Source organism: Melanerpes formicivorus, unplaced genomic scaffold (assembly GCF_026170545.1).
Source record: "Melanerpes formicivorus ecotype bairdi unplaced genomic scaffold, bMelFor1.0.p_v2 SCAF_10, whole genome shotgun sequence".
Lineage (NCBI taxonomy): Eukaryota > Metazoa > Chordata > Aves > Piciformes > Picidae > Melanerpes > Melanerpes formicivorus.
This window is the reverse complement of record NW_027142362.1, coordinates 12,222,769-12,242,033: the sequence shown is the minus strand read 5'-3', so window position 1 is coordinate 12,242,033 and position 19,265 is coordinate 12,222,769. Positions and strand designations below refer to the sequence as shown.

General features: G+C 41.0%; 1 protein-coding gene across 5 annotated transcripts in view; it reads left to right on the top strand.

The window, feature by feature from the left end:
- Positions 1 to 19,265, top strand: part of PDE8A (phosphodiesterase 8A) — a 153,887-nt gene that overhangs the window by 27,961 nt on the left and 106,661 nt on the right. Inside the window, exons 1-2 of one of the 5 annotated variants that reach the window (XM_068143698.1) lie at positions 1,845 to 2,777; positions 2,916 to 3,535. The exons of 1 other annotated variant lie outside the window; for it this stretch is intronic. In XM_068143698.1, the coding sequence (XP_067999799.1) occupies positions 3,275 to 3,535 (261 nt within the window). In that variant the 5' untranslated portion in view covers positions 1,845 to 2,777; positions 2,916 to 3,274. Of the gene's footprint in view, positions 1 to 1,844; positions 3,536 to 19,265 lie in introns of those variants that run through there. 3 more of the 5 variants (XM_068143697.1, XM_068143700.1, XM_068143696.1) reach the window with 3 other exon arrangements.

Here is a 19,265-nt window from a genome sequence, read left to right as displayed (position 1 = left end):
AGGAAAATCTTTTTGCCATTCTTACTGTCACAGTCATCGCTTATCTGCATGTTTTACTTTTAATTGATAGCATTTGTCAAGTACTTAAGGTGCTGTTTGAAGGATGATTCTCAAATACAGAGAAATGCTCGTGCTGAATGAGATGCTTCTAAAACAGTGTGATTCAGACAGGGGAGCACAAAAGCCTTTGCAATACAAATCTGGAGTAATTCAAATAGTTTCCTCCTGTGATACATCATTTTCCCACCTCAGAGGCCGGAGCTTAGCTTATTGAGAAAAGTCATGTCTCTGATATTTGATTTTCTTCGTGCTTGCAAATCTAAAGTTTGAGCTGGCCTTCCCTACACTGCTGTTGCCTCTGAGCTGCAGGAGGCTATACCTTGGAGAAGCACTGCTGCAAATCATTGAGATTAGAGGTTGGCAGTGCTACAAATGACACAGTGAGGAAAGTGAAAGGCACATGTGGAACACAAATGGGGCTCTTGTGAGCCCATTGGGTTGTGTGTGGTCTGCGGTCAAACAAGGTGTCATATGTCTGCTTTTGAACCTGAGCTGCACTTGAGCTGGTACTTCTAAAACACGTAATTTCTGCATCAGTGACTTGCCTTGCACTGGGCATGGTGTTTTAAAGGGCTCTAAATATTCTTTCTCTCTTGAAGTATGTGCAGATCTCTAGTCTCATAACACATCTACATGCTATGGAAGTATAGTTACTTCCATATGTTTATGGAAAAGATTTATATACATAAGCAGAAAAAGTCTGTCTGATGTGCATTTCCCAAGCCCTAGGATTTGGCTCTACTCACATAGCACCATACTCCTTTTTCAGTCTTAGCTCTCAAAGATATTCTCAAAGAAATTGGCATGGCCAGAGTTGAAAAGGAAGACAATGAGAGGCAACAGCAGTGTCTGGGTTCTGTCTGCTATTTCCTGAAGAACAGAACCATCTGTCCTTAGAGTGAAGCAAGTTGCCAGCTTTCCTAGGCAGGCTTGCTGGGGTTACCTTTTGTGCTGAACATCTGCAGAGCAGACAAGTTTCTGTACCCCACAAATGATGCAGGGTTAAGAACGATCATAGAACATGTCAAGTTGGAGAGGATCCATAAGGATCTCTGAGTCCAACTCCATGCTCCTTGCATAATTACCTAGCACTCAACCCTGTATGACTATGGTTGGACTCAATGATCTGAGAAATCCTTTCCACCTGAAATGCTTCTATGATTCTATGACTAGGAAGTGTTGCCTAGATGCTCATTGAATGCTGTAAGAGTTGGTGCTGTGGCCACTTCCCCAGGGAGCCTGATTCAGGGACCAACCACACTGTCACTGAAGAACCCTGCCCTGATAAATTCTGTGGGTGAATTGTGTTGGTTATGTTTGGCTTTTTTTTTTTCAAATTATGAGAAAGCAGCGAGTTGCTCCACCACGGGGGTGCTACTGCCCCGTCCTTGTAGCTAACGCAGAGGCGCCTTCGGTTGCGCGTGCTATCTCTCACTCGCTCGCCCTGTGCCCTGCCGCCGCTGACCCTGGCAAGCTATCGGGCGGTGACAGCGGCGGCAACAGAGCCCCACTCAGAGCTGTCGACCCACCTCAGGGGCGGCGCACGCGGCGCGGTGATTTAAAGTTGTGCCGGGCGAGGCGTGGCAGCGCCGCGCCATTGGCCCGCGGCGTCTGATTTGCATTGACGCCAGAGCGCGCCGGAGGTCAGCACCAGCGGTGACTTTTATTGGCTCCACCGCTGTCAAGCACCGGGGCAGTGCAGGCGGGGGCTGGGCGGGCCAAGAGGGCGGGGTAGGCCAGGAGGGCGGGGCGGCTGCGGGGGCCGCCGCAGCCGCCGCTGCTGAGGAACATCAATAATAACAAGGTGAGCGCGGAGCGAGTGAAGGCGGCTGTGAGGAGAGAGAGGCACTTCTCTTGCTGCAAGGAACGCGGACACCACGGCCCTAGGAACTGGAGCACTCGCCGCTGCAACCTTTTCCGCCGGGATGGGACGCTAGGATCGTTCTCCTTCTACTTCTTGCTATCTTTTTTTTTCTTCTTTTTTTTTTAATATATTTCCAAAACAACATTATTTTTTTTTTCCTCCCCCTCGCCGTTTCGCATCATTTCTCAGACCAAAATATCCACGCCAACATGGAGGCTCTTTGATGCCTTCGCCAGCGGAGCCGCCTCCTCCCGCGGCTCTGGGAAGCCCTCCGGGCCGTGCCCTGATTTTCCGGGTGCCGTCCCCGGCGCTCGGCCCGGTGGCTGAGGGGGGCTCCCCGCCGTCCGGCCCGTGGCGCTGAGCCGGGAGCCCGCGTCCCGCCGGGCGGGATGCCCCTGCGGCGGCCGGACAGCCCCGCTGCCGCCTGACCGGGGACTCTTTCCCACCGCGGGAATCTGAATGCCACCCCCGTGGCGGCCGCCCGCGACCGAGGTGGCGCGGGACATGCCTAGCGCGGCGTAAGGGCGCAGCTGGTTCCCTGGGGCGGCGGGACAGTTCTCCGTTATATTTTTTTTTTTTTTTTTTAAATTTATTTGTTTGGGCCCCTCAGCTCAACCCTAAAGCAAACCCCCGGCACAGCGTAGCGCCGAGCGGGACCGCGAGGAGCAAGCGCTGCTCGGCGGGGAGCACGGAAGACGAGGTGGAGAGCGGCCTCCCTCCCCCCCGGCCCGTTCCCGGGTTAATCGGTAACGCTGTGCAAACCCAGGTGGAAAATGCGCCGTGCTCCGGACTAGGAGGGAGGAGATGGTGCAGTGCCCCCGGCCGCTCTGAACGCCGAGCCGAGAAGACGGCGGTGTGTGTGTGCGTGTGGTTTGGGGCTTGGGTTTTTTTTTTGTTTTGGTTGTTTTTTTTATTATTATTTTTGCTCTTTTGCTTCTTCCCCACACCCTTTTTAAAATTTTTCTTTTTTTTTTTTTTCTTTTTAACCCAGAAAGAAAGAAAACCCTACCAAGATTGTCAGATGGCCTAGAAAAATTAATAATAATCTGTGAAAATATGAAGTCGACCGATTCTTGATTCCCCCCTTCCCTCCAGCTCCCCAGTACACTTCTGAGATTGAGATAAAAGGACCCATTTCCGGGAGGACAAGGAGAACAGACACGTTTTTGGTGGTGTAGAGGGGACCGATGGCAATGCTTCACAGTGTAGCGGAGACGCAGGGAAGAGATTCAACCTGTTAACAAAGAATTAATCAGGGGGAAAATACCAACGGGAAGGAAAGAGTGAGATACACACACACACACATTATATATATACAATATAGAAGTATTCCCCAGGTGGCCACAAAGCATGGGCTGTGCTCCAAGCATCCACATCTCTGACAGCAGAGTGGTTTATCACAGTAGCAAAGAGTCTGAGGAGTGCAATTCCCCTCACCAGACCAACACAACCATGTCTCAACAGCAGCAAGGCAACCCCGTCCCAGGATTATTCATTAAATCCTCCAACACATCCACTTATAAGGTGAGGACTAATTCCTCTAAGAAAGACAAGAGGGAGAACAGCCAGAGCATGGAGGCAGAGACCCAGACCAGCAGATCCAGTGTTAAGGTAAAAAGGGTGCTAAACATAAAGCACTGTTTCTCTCAGAACAGGAGTTGGCTGTAGCGGTTTAACCAAAGGAGTCTCTGCCGAAGCGATTCGTTGTGGGGGAGGTTTTTCTGGCTTCAGCTACTGCTTTCATTTATGAACTAATTAGCCTTATGAAACGACTTTATAGATGTACCTAAGCCTATTCATTCTACAAAGCGAGTTTTCCTAATGCTGGGGAGGACAGCTTTCTAATTGTCCTTGCCAGCCTCTGAACACGGAGGGCCTGTTGGTCCGTGCTCATGGTGCGACTGTGCCCTGCATGGGAGCCGCACTGCCACAAACTCCTGTATTTTACATGTTTGTTTGTGCGTGCTGGGTTGTCCAGCATGGCTGTTTGTGCTTGTCTTGTTTGGAAGCAGCGGCAAATCGCTGTCTGAAGTGATCTCCTAGCTAGGCTGATCAGTTTGCACACCTCTTCCATTCAGAAAGTTGAAAGGAGACAGCGGGTTTTGCTCTGGGTGCTGATTCGCATTAACAACTTGTTGATCTTGTCGCTGCAAATTGGGTATTTGTGGAGTGTTTTTGCATGTATGTTAGCGTGCATACTTTTGTGTAGAGATACAACACGATGCTGTGTGGCGTTGTCAGAGGTATAGTGAAAAAAAAGATTGTAATTTGTGATTTATTTATTTTTAAGTGAGAGAGTTAGTGGTGCGGAGTGCTTGCTTGTCTGTTTACTTTCTATTGATGGCTTGTTTGTTCATGGGTTGTACTTTAGCTCCTAATCCTGTAGGTTTTGATTATTCCATGTATTTTTTGAGGGGGGGGGGGGGGGGGGGGGGAGCTATCTCTATTTTGTAAAAGTAAGTAAATGCAAATGTAAAACAAAACAAAAAAGTGAAAAACAATAGTTGTAGGAGCCCAGGGACTATTATATAACATGTCTGGTCGGCTCTTGCTTATGGTGAGAAGAGCTGAGGTACACATGCCGTGAGTATAAGGTACAGGCTTGACATGCAGGCAGGAACTAGCTAAATGTCAAGTGTTTTGCAGACTTGCAGAAACTCTGATGATTTGTAGTTTTCTTAGGATTTTTACATGCTCATTAAAGCAGTTTCTAGAGTATTGACCTGGAACAATTTTCTATGGTATACTGTGGATGATTTTCTTCAATTCTTTTCCTCCAGATTTAGTAATCTTGGTTCACAGGAGTTTGGAGGGGAAAAAAAAAAACAAGCAGTCTAGAAATGAGAAGACACTTTAAGTAGTGAGTTGGAATTAATACCTAGGGCAGAATACGAAGCTGAACGGTGTTGTACTAAGCTCAATTTTTGTGCAGTAGCACTGTACAGGAAACTGAGCTTTACCGTCCTGCTCACACACAATAGACATGCCTATGGCATATTTAACCACAGTAACCACAGTAAGGAAACTTAAGTTGTCAGAATCCTGACAATTGTTCTGCTACCTGATTTTTCAATTGTGATTATAATTGCACATTAAGAATATTTTTGGGTTAGACTTTATGAATGGGGTTTTACTATGCTGTGAATTCTGTGAATTGGGTTTTACTATGTTGCATATGGGCACAAAAAGCAATTCCAAAACCTGTTTTCAAAACCTTGCATTGGAGGCAGTCTTAGTTTTGCTAAATTGTGTTGTTCTGTTTCAAGAACTGTGTACAATTTCTTGTTACTAGGTTTGGATAATTCAGCCAGGTGCTATATGGTTGATGTTGGTTCACATGCACGCACTGTAATCTCATTGGCAGTCATTCTGATTTTTATCACTCAGTCATAGTTTCTGCCCCTGTCGTTGCTCTAAACACATTGCTATGAAAAGATGGGTTTTGAGAAATGGGAATGGAATTCTGGTTGTGATCGGCTGAATACACAATCTGCTGGACTCCACATCTGTATGATTTTCATGTGCAAAATCCTATAATAATCTTCAGAGCTGTAAAGCAGCATGGTATTTAATTCTCTGCTTCTACCATAATATGGGTAGTATCATCAGGTGTCCAGTTGTTCATGTGCTAGATACCTGTATTGTCTTAGAGATTGTGCTGGGGAGTGGTCTATGCTACCAGTGGAGAGCAGTTTTCACAGTACAGTGAAGTTGTTTGGAAGTGTAAGAACGCTGCAAATAAGAGACAGAAGCCTGAAATTCCTGAAGCTGAAAGGAGCATTGGGCAGGATTTTGTGCTGTTTTGGAGTTAAAAGGATCTTTGATTTGAGGAAGAACTGTATGAATTAGAGTGCTACCAGGAAATACTGCTGTTCTTCCAAGTCTGCTATAAACCTTCTGTGCTTTGGCCAATGGTGGTGTCAATAGCCAGTAACCTGCCTGAATGGCATTTTCACTTGGTTTCAGGGCACTTTAGTTGAAATCCATTCACGTTCTTTTTAGTGCATATGCACAGATTAAAGCCAAGAAAGTTCTATGTGAGAGCTAAGGAAAAAACAAACTAACAAAGCCCCCCCTTGGCCAGTGTGTAAATCAGATATTTTCACTTCATCTGGCCTTAGCATTAAGTTTATTAAAATTTGTATAATAGGTGGTACAATAACTTTTATTGAATCAGTTTATTAGCTATAGTGCACAGTTTTTCAAGTTAGAAGGTGTCATTAAAAGAATTTATCTATCCTAACTGTGAAATGGCGCTATATATATATATTGATAATTTGCTCCCACACTTATTCTGGCTATACGTTTCTGTCTTACTATATATCTTTCTCTGGTTAAATAGCAGAAGATAATTTTCTGGATGTGTGGTATGAACATACTGTATTCTGTGATTTGCATCAGTTTGCAAACTGTAGCTGAAAAAGTAACTTGTTCTTTACTAATCGGGAAACTCCTAAGTTTTTCTTTAGCAGACTTGTAGAGCAGTCCTGCAAGTGTGTGTATGTGCAGAGATAAGTATCATACCTATTTCTGGTATATGGTTCTATGAGACATGAAGAAATCCTTTTAATAAACTATTTTTGGTCATGGCATCTGTATTTCCCTCTTTAGTTTGTAATATCATATATGGCTTTAATTTGATTTTTTTAGCAACTTGGAATGAGTGCAGTATCTAAAAAGCTAACTAGACATGAAAACCTTTCCATTAATTTTCTGTGTATCCAGATGAAAATCTGGACTTTTCCCAGGGAAAGACATGTATGAATTAGATACCATAACAGTGACTGAGGTTTGAATGTCTGGTGCTACATTAAGGATATCAAATGACACTTATCCAGTACTGTTGCCAAGGAAAGTTTTCCTGATGATTTAAAAAAAAAATGTAGTTTTTTTTTAATCTCTAAAAGTCTCTAGAAAGTGCTTTCAAACTTGTGATACTCTGCCTTTTGCATGTATATTAGTTACAGACGTTTCTGCTGTTGAACTTAGGTTAAAGGTAGAAATCTGCTTAAATATCTTTAACGTAATACCTCTGTTTAATCAGTAGCGTAAGTGGAGGAAATGCTGGAATGGTGTAAGGACTTCATGAGCATTTATTTATAAGTTACTTGGATATTCGTACACATACACTGCCTCACGTGTGTGTCACTCTTTAGTGCACTAATATGCACTGTAGCACATACACTGCACATTCAGTTTGCCCTTGTCATTCTTTTATGCAGGTGAGATTTCCTTTCTTTCCTCTTGTGTAACTCTCCCTGTGTATATATTTAACATAGAAATGTGTGTTTGTGTGCAAGGGGATCAGAGAGTAAATCCAAGCTTCCTTTATTTTACATTAAAAGTAGTCCTAAGCCAGCAGGACTGAGTATGAAGTAGCCTTTTGATTTATCAGCTGATGTGGAAGGGGCTGTTTAAATCCATGGCACTACAGCCACTGAGTTTTCTTCATTCAAACCCTGTGAAACGGCCTGAGAATTTTACAGTCACTGCAAAGCCGTGGTTGCATAATTCTGCATATAGAAGGCTGTATGAAGTGGAACTCATTTCAGCATTTAACAGCACATTATTTAGTCCGTTAAGCTGGCTGCTCTTTTCCTGTCTGGTAATTCCTTCTCTTTGGAACACATAAGCACTCCCTCCCTTTGAAACTCCCACACGTACTGTTCATGCTTCCACTGAGGCCACCAGCCCTCCCTTGGTTCTTCCCTGTTCCCATTGAAACTGTCCTCAATCATTTTCCCGACAAACCTCCCATCACCATTTCCCTCCCATTTGCACTGACGTCAGGCCCCCTGTACAGAGATCCTTGCTCCCACTGAGAGGATCCTTCCCACGCTGAGATCCACGAACTTTTCTCAATCTTGATAGCTCCAGACTTTCAGTCTGATGTTTTTTATGCTGTTGTTGCAAGGCATGAACCTTTTTCTCCTGGGTATGGGAGTCTAATTTTCACGTGGTGTGAAGCAAAATGGTACACTAACATGTGAACTGGGTTCATATTTAAATCTGTTTTTTATCTGTACCTTTTAATTTTCTGTTGCTTGTAGTGTAAACTGGATAAAACCTGACTGTAAATCGCTCACAGTAGGCAGATTGTTACACTACTAAGATGGCATAAGCTGGTTTTCCAATTTTAAAAGCGTTATTGGTACCTCTTCTGGTTATACAAACCCACTGATGCAAGATGTGTCACTGCATCTGAGGGCAATTTCTTGTGTGACTGAGATGAGCGAGGTTAGACCCCGAGTTTTTGGAGTGCTTACTGCTGGTAAGAATTTCATCAAAACTCCTTTCAGCTGTAAATTCATCTGCTAGGCATAAAACATTGACTTCTTCCTGCCCTTTGCATTGTTCTTCCTTTGCTTTGCATCTCTTGCCTGACCATTTTAGGCAGTTAACGTCTAAGCTTTTCATTTTCTGCCACCTGAATGTGTCAATAGAGGAAATATTAAAACCAGGCCTTTATTGCTACAGTTCAAGATATTTATCTTTACTGTTGTACCCTTTGTATTTTTAATTGTATATCTCAGACTGAAATATAGGTACATCATCAGTGTTGTAGAACGTACTTACAAGCCAAGCAAAAGAGCTGGAAGTGACAGACTTACTAGCTCTCCCTCTGTTTCTACCATTTCCAGTGTGTGTGTAAAATTCCAGTGCAAGGTATTGGGATTGCTTTGATATTTAAGGTGCCAGCAGTTAAGATTTTTGCATCCAAGATGCTTAGTCTAAATATAAAGTAAATATATGGAATGGTTAAACCCAATTGTATTGGGGGTATCAGCATTTTAGATTAGAAGATGCTCACAATCTGTGTGAATAAGAAGAGTGTCTCATTAAGAAGGTTGTTAATAGGTCATATGAAACTCAGAAAAAACACTGTTTGGTGATTGTTTTGCTTCCCTTAATGCATGCTTTAATATCTATTCTTCACATTCAAGTAAATGTCCACGTCAAGGAAACGAGAGGTATTTGAATGAAGATTATTTTTAACATCCATTGAAATTGTTATGTCCAACAGTTGCCACTACCAACAGTGACAAATTGCTGTTCTACTTCAGTTATTACATGAACTTTTGTTCACCTCTCTTGGCCATAGCTTTGAGAAGAGACTCCAGAACTGGCTCTCTTAAGCAGTAGTGACAATACACTGAAAATATTCCACTTTTTGAGCAGTTGGAATGCCAACTGGCTTTAAAATGAGTCCTCAAAGAGGAAATAAATATTTAGAGATATGGACAGCTAAAGCTCTTAGTAGCTCTCCGCAAAAAGTGAAAAAACCTAAAGCAAATACAGTAATGCACAGATTGGCCCCAAGGTGAAATTGTTTCAGTACAAGCTTTATGCAAGATGTCATTTTTGTCAGGAGACCTCAGAAGCACCTGCAGATACAGGAGAACAATTCAGCATTGTGTTCTATTTTGGTGGTGTGTATGGCTAAGATATGCCTACATTGTAAACTGCTGTACCAGCCATGGATGGAGTTAAAGCATTGTTAGCAGTGCTTCCGAGATTGCACACAGAGTGTGATTTCATGGCAGAGTGCAGTTTTCTGTGTGAATTGCAGTGTTTTGTATGTCAGCCCCATATATCTAGTAGAGGTTCACTAGGGATGTGCTTGGCCCTTGACACTGTACACATTGAGATCCGTCTGTTGGGTAAAACAATTGGGTAACTTCCAACCCAGTGCAATCTGTGAATCTAATAATAATTTAAATTAGCACAGGATGACAAGATACCAATTCAGTAGCTTTAATGGGCATGACATACTAAACAAATTTGTTCCCCAGAGTAAAATTTTTGAGTTTTCAAAGGCACCAAGGAAGTGATGTTGTTAAAACCCTCTGCTTTTCAAAAAGATTTTGGCATCCAGCCTCTTTCATGTTCTTTCTTAAAATCCCTGGCCAAAGTGTGATAAATGATGTTTAATACTGTGAAATTAAATAGTGGAGTCTATCATCTGTGCATTCTTCCAGACCATCCCCTTTTACTATGGGTTAAACCATTGGCCACAAATTAAGCTCCCAGACACCTTCCTTCTCTTCCTTGTAAAATCTCTTAGTTTGTACATACAGTGAAAAGCTTAGCCTTCTGTGAAACAGCTCCTACATGTATGGCTTTGTTGTGGGAGGAGAAGGACCAGAACCTATTTTTTGACATGGACATGTGTTGATATGAATTAATGCATAGTCAACAAGGTAATTCAAGATGGTTTTTGATAGTGTTTTAAATGTTTAAAGGTAGTCTGCATGTGTATGTAGACAGGTAATGGCTGTGCTAGCAAGAGAATTTGGAATGAAATTGGAATATACAAGATTTAAAATAGTTTGGGGAATAAAAAATACTTTCTAATGGAAATGATTGATTCCTGTAGGAGGGATGGAAGTTAGGATTCCCATCATTCCTTGGAAAAGGAGGAAATGCTGCTTTTGGGTTTGTTATTTTATTACAGTATAGGGAGTTTTTGAGCACTAGATCTCTAGAAATCAGGATGACATATTTTTCTGGATGTAAAGACAATCTCCTTGTTGGGCAAGTATTTCTTTATTTCCTGAGTGAACTAAATAGATGCTATTTCAAGGAAAATATTGTGCCTTTTTTTTTTAGTAGATCAGGGAATAAATTAATCTGTTAAATAATTATTTTCTTAAAAAATAACTATGTCTGGATCTTTATTGGAAATGAGAATTCAGTCTTTTGCAAAAGCAGGCTTATTTTGCATGTTAATTTGAAAATTGCACAGGAGACTTCCAATATTTTATATACCTCGAGCAAGAGATATTTTCCTTTACAAATCAAACATTTTACTAGTGACACAAACAGATTTCTGATATTGTTAAGGGAAAAATGTTAACCTTGAAATACTGTTTTTTAGATTTCCCGGCTTCCTAAGTAAATCCATACAAAGAAAACAGAGAATGACTGGGCAAATATGAAAGAATGACATCCTCTACTTCCCATTGTTTTTCACTTGGAGTTAGCAATGACCTTTAGCTCCCTTCTGGGATGCAGTGGAAACTTTGAGGCCCCATCTTACTTGTCACTGCAAGACAATGTATTTTAAAAGTTACACATTTACCATTGCTTTCTATCTCAGCTCGAGGTTCTGTTATCTCTAATAAAATTTAATCGGACAAATAACCTCAGTAACTGGTAGGCGAAGTAAACTTTCTTTATAAGGATCTTGTTTGAAAAAGCTACGCTGGTGTTTTAATTAAAAGCACAATAAAACCCCCTCAATCCACACAGAATCCAATCTTCCTGTATTTAGGAGTATCTGCACTTTTGCCTGGTCAGATTATATTCTGTGTTCATACTGTTCATACTTTTCTGATGCTGAACTGTAGAAGAGTACTGGTTTTAATTCCAATTTTTTAAATGCACAAACATATGTGTGTAATAGGTAGGTCAAAATCAGCATTTTGTCATGATGACTGAGTTTCTTGGGTTTGGAATACTGTCTGCTATTTCTTTCAGCTTTTAAGGTTTTTTTTTTGTTGGTTTGTTGTTCTCCCCCTCTTCCCCCCGCCATAAAAGTTTGGTGAGAAATTCCACAAATAGTTAAGGACAACCACACCTACTCCTACTTGAAACAGAAGTGACTTGCTCTGTACACTGCTGCAGTTTAACTGCCTGGTGAAACTGCACTTTTCCATGAGCTGAAATTCAGTGATGAGTATCTCGGTGTAAGACAAATAATAGGATGTAAGTCTACAAGTACTGGAATCTTGAGCTGCCACACACTGAAGTGTGGATGGCACTGGGATTGCTGGCAAGATATCTGCATTTTACTTTTCAAAACAAATGAAAGAATTACTTCCAAATACTGAAGACATTTATCTGTGGCCCAGGTTCTTACTAAAATGATAGTTTTGCAACCCCATTAAAATCTGTGGTCTCAAGAGATGTACCTGAAGCAGAGCTTGGACTACTGGGCTTTACAGTAGCTGCCTGTCTGATGCACTACTTGAAAGTAAAAATAGTGGCAATAATTTTTTTTTTAATGGCTAAGTTATTTTATATAATTCCAGAAAGACATCAGTATAGCTCCAGTGGGCAAGTTTCTGGCTGTACTGAAACTAGTGGCAAAGTTCTTACACTTTTCAGAACAGCCAGAATTTTCATCTTTGGTCTGTAAGCAAAACTGAACAGGCTTCTCTAAAGTGCAACTAGGGTATCAACCCTTAGGGCTGGATCCCAGGTTTTATGATTGCTTAACCCATAACTAATGTAAAAAGCTACAAATAACTCATATTATGAACTGCCTAATGATGGGAGTAATGGGATATTTTTCCCCCCTATGTATTTTTTTCCTCAGCTTCATATAGTAGTGGGGACTGTTCTCCATCAGTAGACACAAAGAATATAACTTGCTGTGTCTTCAGGTCATTAATGGAATCTGCAAGTCTGTTGCTGTTCTTGAGAGTGGTGACTCTAAGTTGAATTTCTAGGCATTCAGAAGAACTTTTCTATGTACTTGTACCTGTGTAGTTCTCCACTTGCACCTGAAACATGGTAGAATGTTGCCTGGTTGCTGGTGATGATTCTGTAAGTAATGATGCCAATGATGTGGCCAAGGCTAGAGACAGCTGAACTGAAATCAGAAGAACCAGAGTGCCGCTGGTGAGTGTGTGGCTCTTTGGCCAACTTGCTGTATGCTTCCACTTGCACGCTTGAGCTTCATTATGTGTCATGCAGGATCAGGGCTGTCATACACCAAAGAACAGGAGCTGCTCTCAGGTCAGTTTGTGTCCATGTTACACAGTGCAGTTGTCTGTAGCAGCAGTCAACCGAGTGGGCTTTAGAGAAAGATACAAGGAATCTATTTGAAGGTACAGAAATGAGAAGAGTTTTAGGTGTTCCTCTTCTGGCTTTAGTCTGAACATACTGATTTACTTCTCATTTTTCATAATTCTGGCATTTAATATGATAATGATATTTTAGTTTTAGCTCCTTGAATCTTGTTTGCTAAATTGGCAAATGCAATGGCCAATCTGTACTCTTTGATGGAATTCTTGAATGGAGGATTAGTTTTCAAACCAGTATTAGTGGCATGTACTTACACCTTCAGTGTGGATAGTTTGTTTCTGCAAATACTGTTGCATGGACCGGGAACAACTGGTGGAAGTGTTTTAAAGGGAGCAAAGGGAATGAATTGTAATCAAATACAGATTTGTGTTTTTGAAGAGGACTTCAAGACCAGAGAAATTAGTACTTTTTTTCCCCATACATAAAGCAGAGTATCCTGCAGGTTAAAAAAAAGCCAAGGGTAATGTTGGTATTTTACAGCAATGAAATATTTCAAAGCCAAGCAAAGAGGTTTTGCAAACCCAAACAGCTTTTGTTTTGTTAACATCTGCACTGAGAGGAAGAGTAAGTCCTGTGAACCCAGACACTGCTTCATGCTCCCACTGATTCTGCTATAACTTTTCATGTACTTAGTATTTATTTTATTTTTGTCTTTTGCCATGGAAGTGGTCTGCTTTCTACAGAATTTCGCCTGGAAATGTTGCTCTGCTTATACAGTCAGTTAGTTATGTTATTGTATGTCCTCAGTTCTGGAAATGATGAATCTTGTTCCTTCCTAGTTAATGCCATGAGATGTGTTGAGAGAGCAGTCAGGCTGAATTTATTGGCAGTGCTGTCAGTCACAGCCCCTACCCCTAGCAATGATACCTTTTTCCTCAGTGAATAATCTAATTCTTCTGTTTCTTCTATAAGCCTTTGAGCTGTGCAAGGAAGTGTGGGCTGTGGCTGCTAAGAGGTAGCTGAGATATTAAACCCTTTATTCTATGCACAGGAGTTAATGTGGATTAGTAGGTTCCTCCCTGATACATTACACAACTAAATTTAATCATGAGGTCAAGACCAGAGGCCAGCATAGAGTTTACATGGTGGGGTCTAGTGATTGACTCTGAGGTCACTGTGAGGAATGGTTTTGCTTGTAGGTTGCAAGAATTTCAGTTGTTTCCATGGGGATCTTTACCTAGTTTTGGAAGAGTGATTTGTCCTAAAAGGTTGATAAACCACCTATTTTTTTCCAGCATCCAGAGCAAGGACACTGTGTCCTTCAGTCAGTTTTTCCTAAGGTGAGTGTTTAGCAGCGAGGCCGTGTGGTCTCTTGCTCTTTCTCCACGGCTGACCTGCAAAGGAGAGCTATCTTCCCCCCCCAGGAAACCTGATACTTTTGGTCAATGGCCCCTTACATTTTTTCCCCAGCTGACTGGCATTCCAGCTTGCTGATCAGAGAAGTACTTGGTTGCATCCACTTGTACAGATTTGCTGTGCCAGTGCTATTCCATTTCAGGATAAAGGTACCAAGGAAGTGTGTTCTGTTGAGCCTATCTGAAAGCAGAGGTATGCTTCCCTATTTTAGGGTCTAGTTTCCCCTGTAACAATATACTCGGTAAATATACTGTGAGATATTACCTGGGAATCTTTCAGTGCTTCACTACTATTAGCTTCATGGTGCTTTGTAAGAGTTACAAGGACCTGTAAAGTACCTTGTAGGGGTTTTAACTCCATTTTGCAGCGGTGGGTGTGAGTGAAGGGCTTGGCACTTTTTCATCATCTTTCCCAACATCAGGAGGTCCCAAGCCAGCAGATAGAATTTCTAGGAGATTCTCCTAAAGGAGGGGTCTCCACAACATGTTCTAAAATAGTTTAATGATTTTTAAGGTAAACCAACAAAACAGTTTATGTAGAGGGAAATGCATAACAGGGTGGGCAGCATGAAGGGGTTATGGCTAACAGCACTCTGCCTCCGCCGTTGCTGCGTACTGCAAGAGGTCTTTATGTATCCTTAAGAGTCTGAGCTAGGTTTGGAAAACCTTGACATCTGTACTGAGGAATGAGCTGAGGCCAGTAGTAATGTTTTGCTTAAACATAAGCTCTTAATACCATATTAACTGATTACTATAACTCATTTTGGCTACAGATAGTTTTGTCCTAGAACAAGCATGAGCAGAAGTGTCCAGAGAAATACATATGTACAGGATGTTTGCCAATTAGCTTGCAGTTAATTTAAATAGATTATAAACCCCATACTTCATATACCCTAATGTCTTTTTGTTTGTTTGTTTTTAAATCTAGCTTGGACACTGTCTTTAACATGTGCTAACCTGCTTAAGGTATAACAAAGACAACAGTACATGTTGAAGTGCTTCACTCAAAGCCATGAACATGGAAATACATTTAGGGATTCTATATAGAGTGGCTTGGTTTTCCTAATGTTCTGTGAAGTTGCCTGCCCTCATCTGAGCAGAACAGATTTCTCATCATAAATGCCATGTCAGTAGAACTCAGTACTACATACTTAGAGCTTGAACTTTCACAAGGTTTTCTCAGAAGGGTCTTAATAGCGGTCAAACTATCTTAAACCATCACTGACTGCTCTCAGTTGCTTATGTTACTTAAATCTCTAAAAACAGAAAAATTCTGAGGTTCCCCAACATGCTGGGATATCTAGGGGGCTTTCTTAAACCACTTAGTAAAATAACAATATCTCTTATCACAGGAGTTCTTAATTTCTTGGGTCAGAAAAGTACACAACACTTTCTTTCCTACAGTGCGTAGCTGGGCACTTCCAGAGCCTGTTTTTTCACACAAAAAATTTCAAAGATGAATGTTAATTAAACTTGGCTTAATTAAGTTGACAATTTCACAGCTACTTTGAACAGCTCATTAACTGCAGGCTACAGCTGCTTTGCAGCCAAGGCTTCACAATACATCATACAGTGAACCTGCTGACAGCAGGGTTCAACTTCCAAATCGTGCTTCAAGAAATCAGATTTATTACTGCAGTCCTGCTTCTTTTAAAACCAGTTAAAGCCTCCTTTAACAGATACTGAAAATACTTTGATCTGTAGTACAGTCCTACATAGTTCTCTGCCTAGTGCAGATGCCTCTTTGCGTGTTAAAGGCAATGCTGTTTTATGTATGCTGCCAACCTGACAGTGATGCAGGGGTGAGGGAAATTGCCTGTGGCTGAGTTGCATGAATTTCAGCTCCTTTATGATACTGATTGAAGATCTGCAGTAATTCTTTAATTTTAGAAAAGGAAAAGGTCATATGTATGTAATTCTTTGTTACTCAGCTTACTTAAAAATAGACAATAGTTCATTGTTATCTGTTTCTTTATAAGTTAATTGGGCTGGTTTGGTTTTGTGCTTTGTCTTTTCCCTCTTTCTCCCCTGATAGTGTAGAAAATTTATTTTCTCTGAGAGCTGTTAAAAAACCTGCTGGATTTCTTCAACTTAGCCTTGGAAAAAGAGTAAACACTGTTTCAGAGAAGTCTGCAAACCTCCCCTGCCCATAGCCCTGAAAGATCTCATCACACTACAGAAACAAGTGTCTAGGGTCTTAGGTGATGAGGCATCCTCCTCTCACCTCATACGTTAGAATTGCAAGAGTCTTGTTTCTGTTCTTTACATTGGTGATTTCTTACTAAAGTGGCTAGGCCAAAGCCCTGCTATAATCACAGTGGTACTGATAGAACCCTGCTTATGACAGCAGAGATTGTCATCTGAGAGTACAAGTGCAGTGCATAACTTCATTGAATGGGTGGAAAAGATCTCCAAGATCCTCAAGTCCAACTGCCACCCTAACACCACCATGGCCACTTCTTCCACAATATAAAGTTTTCTTGTATTTCTTGACTTGTGGAGCTATACTTAGGACACATTTCTGATTCAGGCAAAGTCAAGGACAGAACTCTATGCGGAATGTTACTGCACCTGGAAACGTCAGTGAGGGATTTGGATTCTTTAACAATATTTTACACTACAAAAATCTCTGTTATAATGATAGGATGAGGAAGCAGAATTTATTTTTTAATTTATTTACTAGTTCCTCAAATGAAACAAGGTATGGAGTACACTAGCAAAACCAGTTTTGCTCATGTTAGCTTCGTTTACAATGAGAGAGCTTCCTAGGAAGCTTGCATTATACCTGTGGGCCATTCTAAGAATTGTGGAAGTGAAATGGAGCCTGGTCCAGGGTGAGCACATGGAGCCCTTGTCTTTCTTATTGAGCCTTGGATTGTGACAGTTTCTGGCAGCTGATGATGCCATTGCAGCAAGAATTTGTAGCACAGAGAGCTCCAGGGAACTCCGCCAGCACTCTGAATGCTGCCATGACGGCTGGTGCTCTTTTGGAATATTTCCTCTTTTGACAGGTAGATTTAACAGGAAATAGTTTGGCCGAGGTATGAAATCATAACATGCATACCTTTGCTAAGAAAAGGCATTTTTTGTCAGCAAGGCTTTGTAGGCTAGACCAGGCGGTAGAAAAAACAGAGGGGCACAGTCCTTGAATTAGGACAAATAAGCGATTGTTAGTGGCCTTTGTCCTCTGTTGCTGTTTGTGTGCCTTTTACTGTAGGACACTGCTCTTCAAAACCAGCTGTAAGTGTGTGGCTCTGCATTCTGCAACATCAGGTTATTAAGGAAAAGCTGAGCTCTCCGTTAATTAGTTGCATTGTTTAGAACTGATTTAATGTTAATAATAATCTCATGAAACTATTCTAGATTTTTTATTATTATTATTTGAATGTGGGACAAATGATTATTTTATCTGAATTATCAGGTGTGATCTGGTGACAATTTGATGATAATGCAAAAAGGTGACATGTGATACTTCTTCTGCAGCAGAAGCAGCATTTTATTGCCTCTTTCTGCTTGACCTTGTTGCTTTGGCATCCAGGGCAGTTTGTAGTTTTTCTTTAACTGGTTCAGTTATACACAGCAGATGTTTCTTCCTGCAGCCCCATTTTTTCTTTCTGCCATTATGTTCTCCCTTTGACTGCATTTTCATGTTTCTAATGCTCATATGTGCATTTAGCTATAATTTTTTTTTTTGTTTTTGGAGCACAAACTGTATACATCCTCTCACTGATGAAATTCACATCAGCTCCTCTCACTGTGTACTTTGTTTTATTTTTAAAGATGAAATGCTTCACTTGGGTGAAGGTCTCTGAGGAAGGTCTAGCTTCTTCCCACTCACTCACATGTAACACTGTTCTAGAAATGACAGAATCTTTCTTTTCTTTTTTTAAAGAAGCACAGCTAGAAACTGATCTTTATCTGAAAACCTTTATTTAGTATACACAGTGTACTCTTAATCATTTGCACCAAGGTCAATAGCCTTTAAAATGCCATTATTATCTATCAGTCTGGTATTAGAGGAATATCTTTATAGATGTGTACACAAACTCAAATAAACAAAAAAAAATGTTTTTCTCTGAATTCAGCTAAAATGCAGTAACCCATTTCTAACCTGTCACATTAGAATTATTTTTTCCCCTTAGCTCTCAAATTTGCGATGCTGTTCTGTGCTCAAAAGTGTTTTCTTCACTGACATTTTAAATGGTAGGTATGTTCTGTAGTTGCTTAACCAAAAGAAACAACATTGTGGGGAAAAAATATCTTTCTTTTCATAGCACAAAACATGAATAACTGGTTAACAGGGAAATTAATTATAGTTTGTGGTTTAAATTTCAGTTATTTAAATGTAAATAGAGACTATCATAAATGACATTATGCATGGAGTCCTGGTTTTGTATGATTCAGCAGGTGCTGGCACAATTTCATAATAAACATTAGACATTTTCCATTTAGTTCTGTAATTATGTCAGCTCAGATACTTGCTGTAAAAAGGGAAAAAGGGAATATGTGAACAAATAGTTGTGATTGAACTGAACTTTGATGTGAAATAGAAATAGCTTTTCCGCCTTTCCAAAATGTTGAAGCTCAAGCTAGATTTGTGACAGCTTTCTTTCTGACAAGGACCAAGTGGAAGACTCTTGCTTTTTCCTCCAGACACATTACCAGCAGCTGCCCTAATTTTTATTTTTTTTTTTTTAAGAGTTATGTTAATTTTGTCTGTAATTTTGTGATTGTATGATTCAATAACCTTCAGAGCTTCCCATTCTCTTTTGTACTTGCAGAGTCGGTTACCATTACAGGGGTGACTGAAAAGTTGTCCTCGCTGCATCCAGTAACTTCCTACTCTGCAGTCTGGTTTTGGGGCCCCCAACTATTCCTTTTTGATTTCTTCAGAGCAGTGTAAATAGACTGAGGGCCTGATTCTCATCTTGATTGTATTGAAGCTGAGATGGAATTTCATTTGACCAAACAATGTGCTGGTCTCTGAGATGGTGCCCTTTGCTTCTGTCTTTGTACCTGTGTTCTGAAGCTGAACTGATATTTCAAACCTGTAGAGTTAATAGAACATCTGTTTTTCTTAGATGTGTTATTGGCTGCTTTGGGCTCCTTTTTTTTCCAGCCTGATATATCACTTCCAAAAACTGGAGGTGGTTTGTACCTGCTTTTGCTGAGGT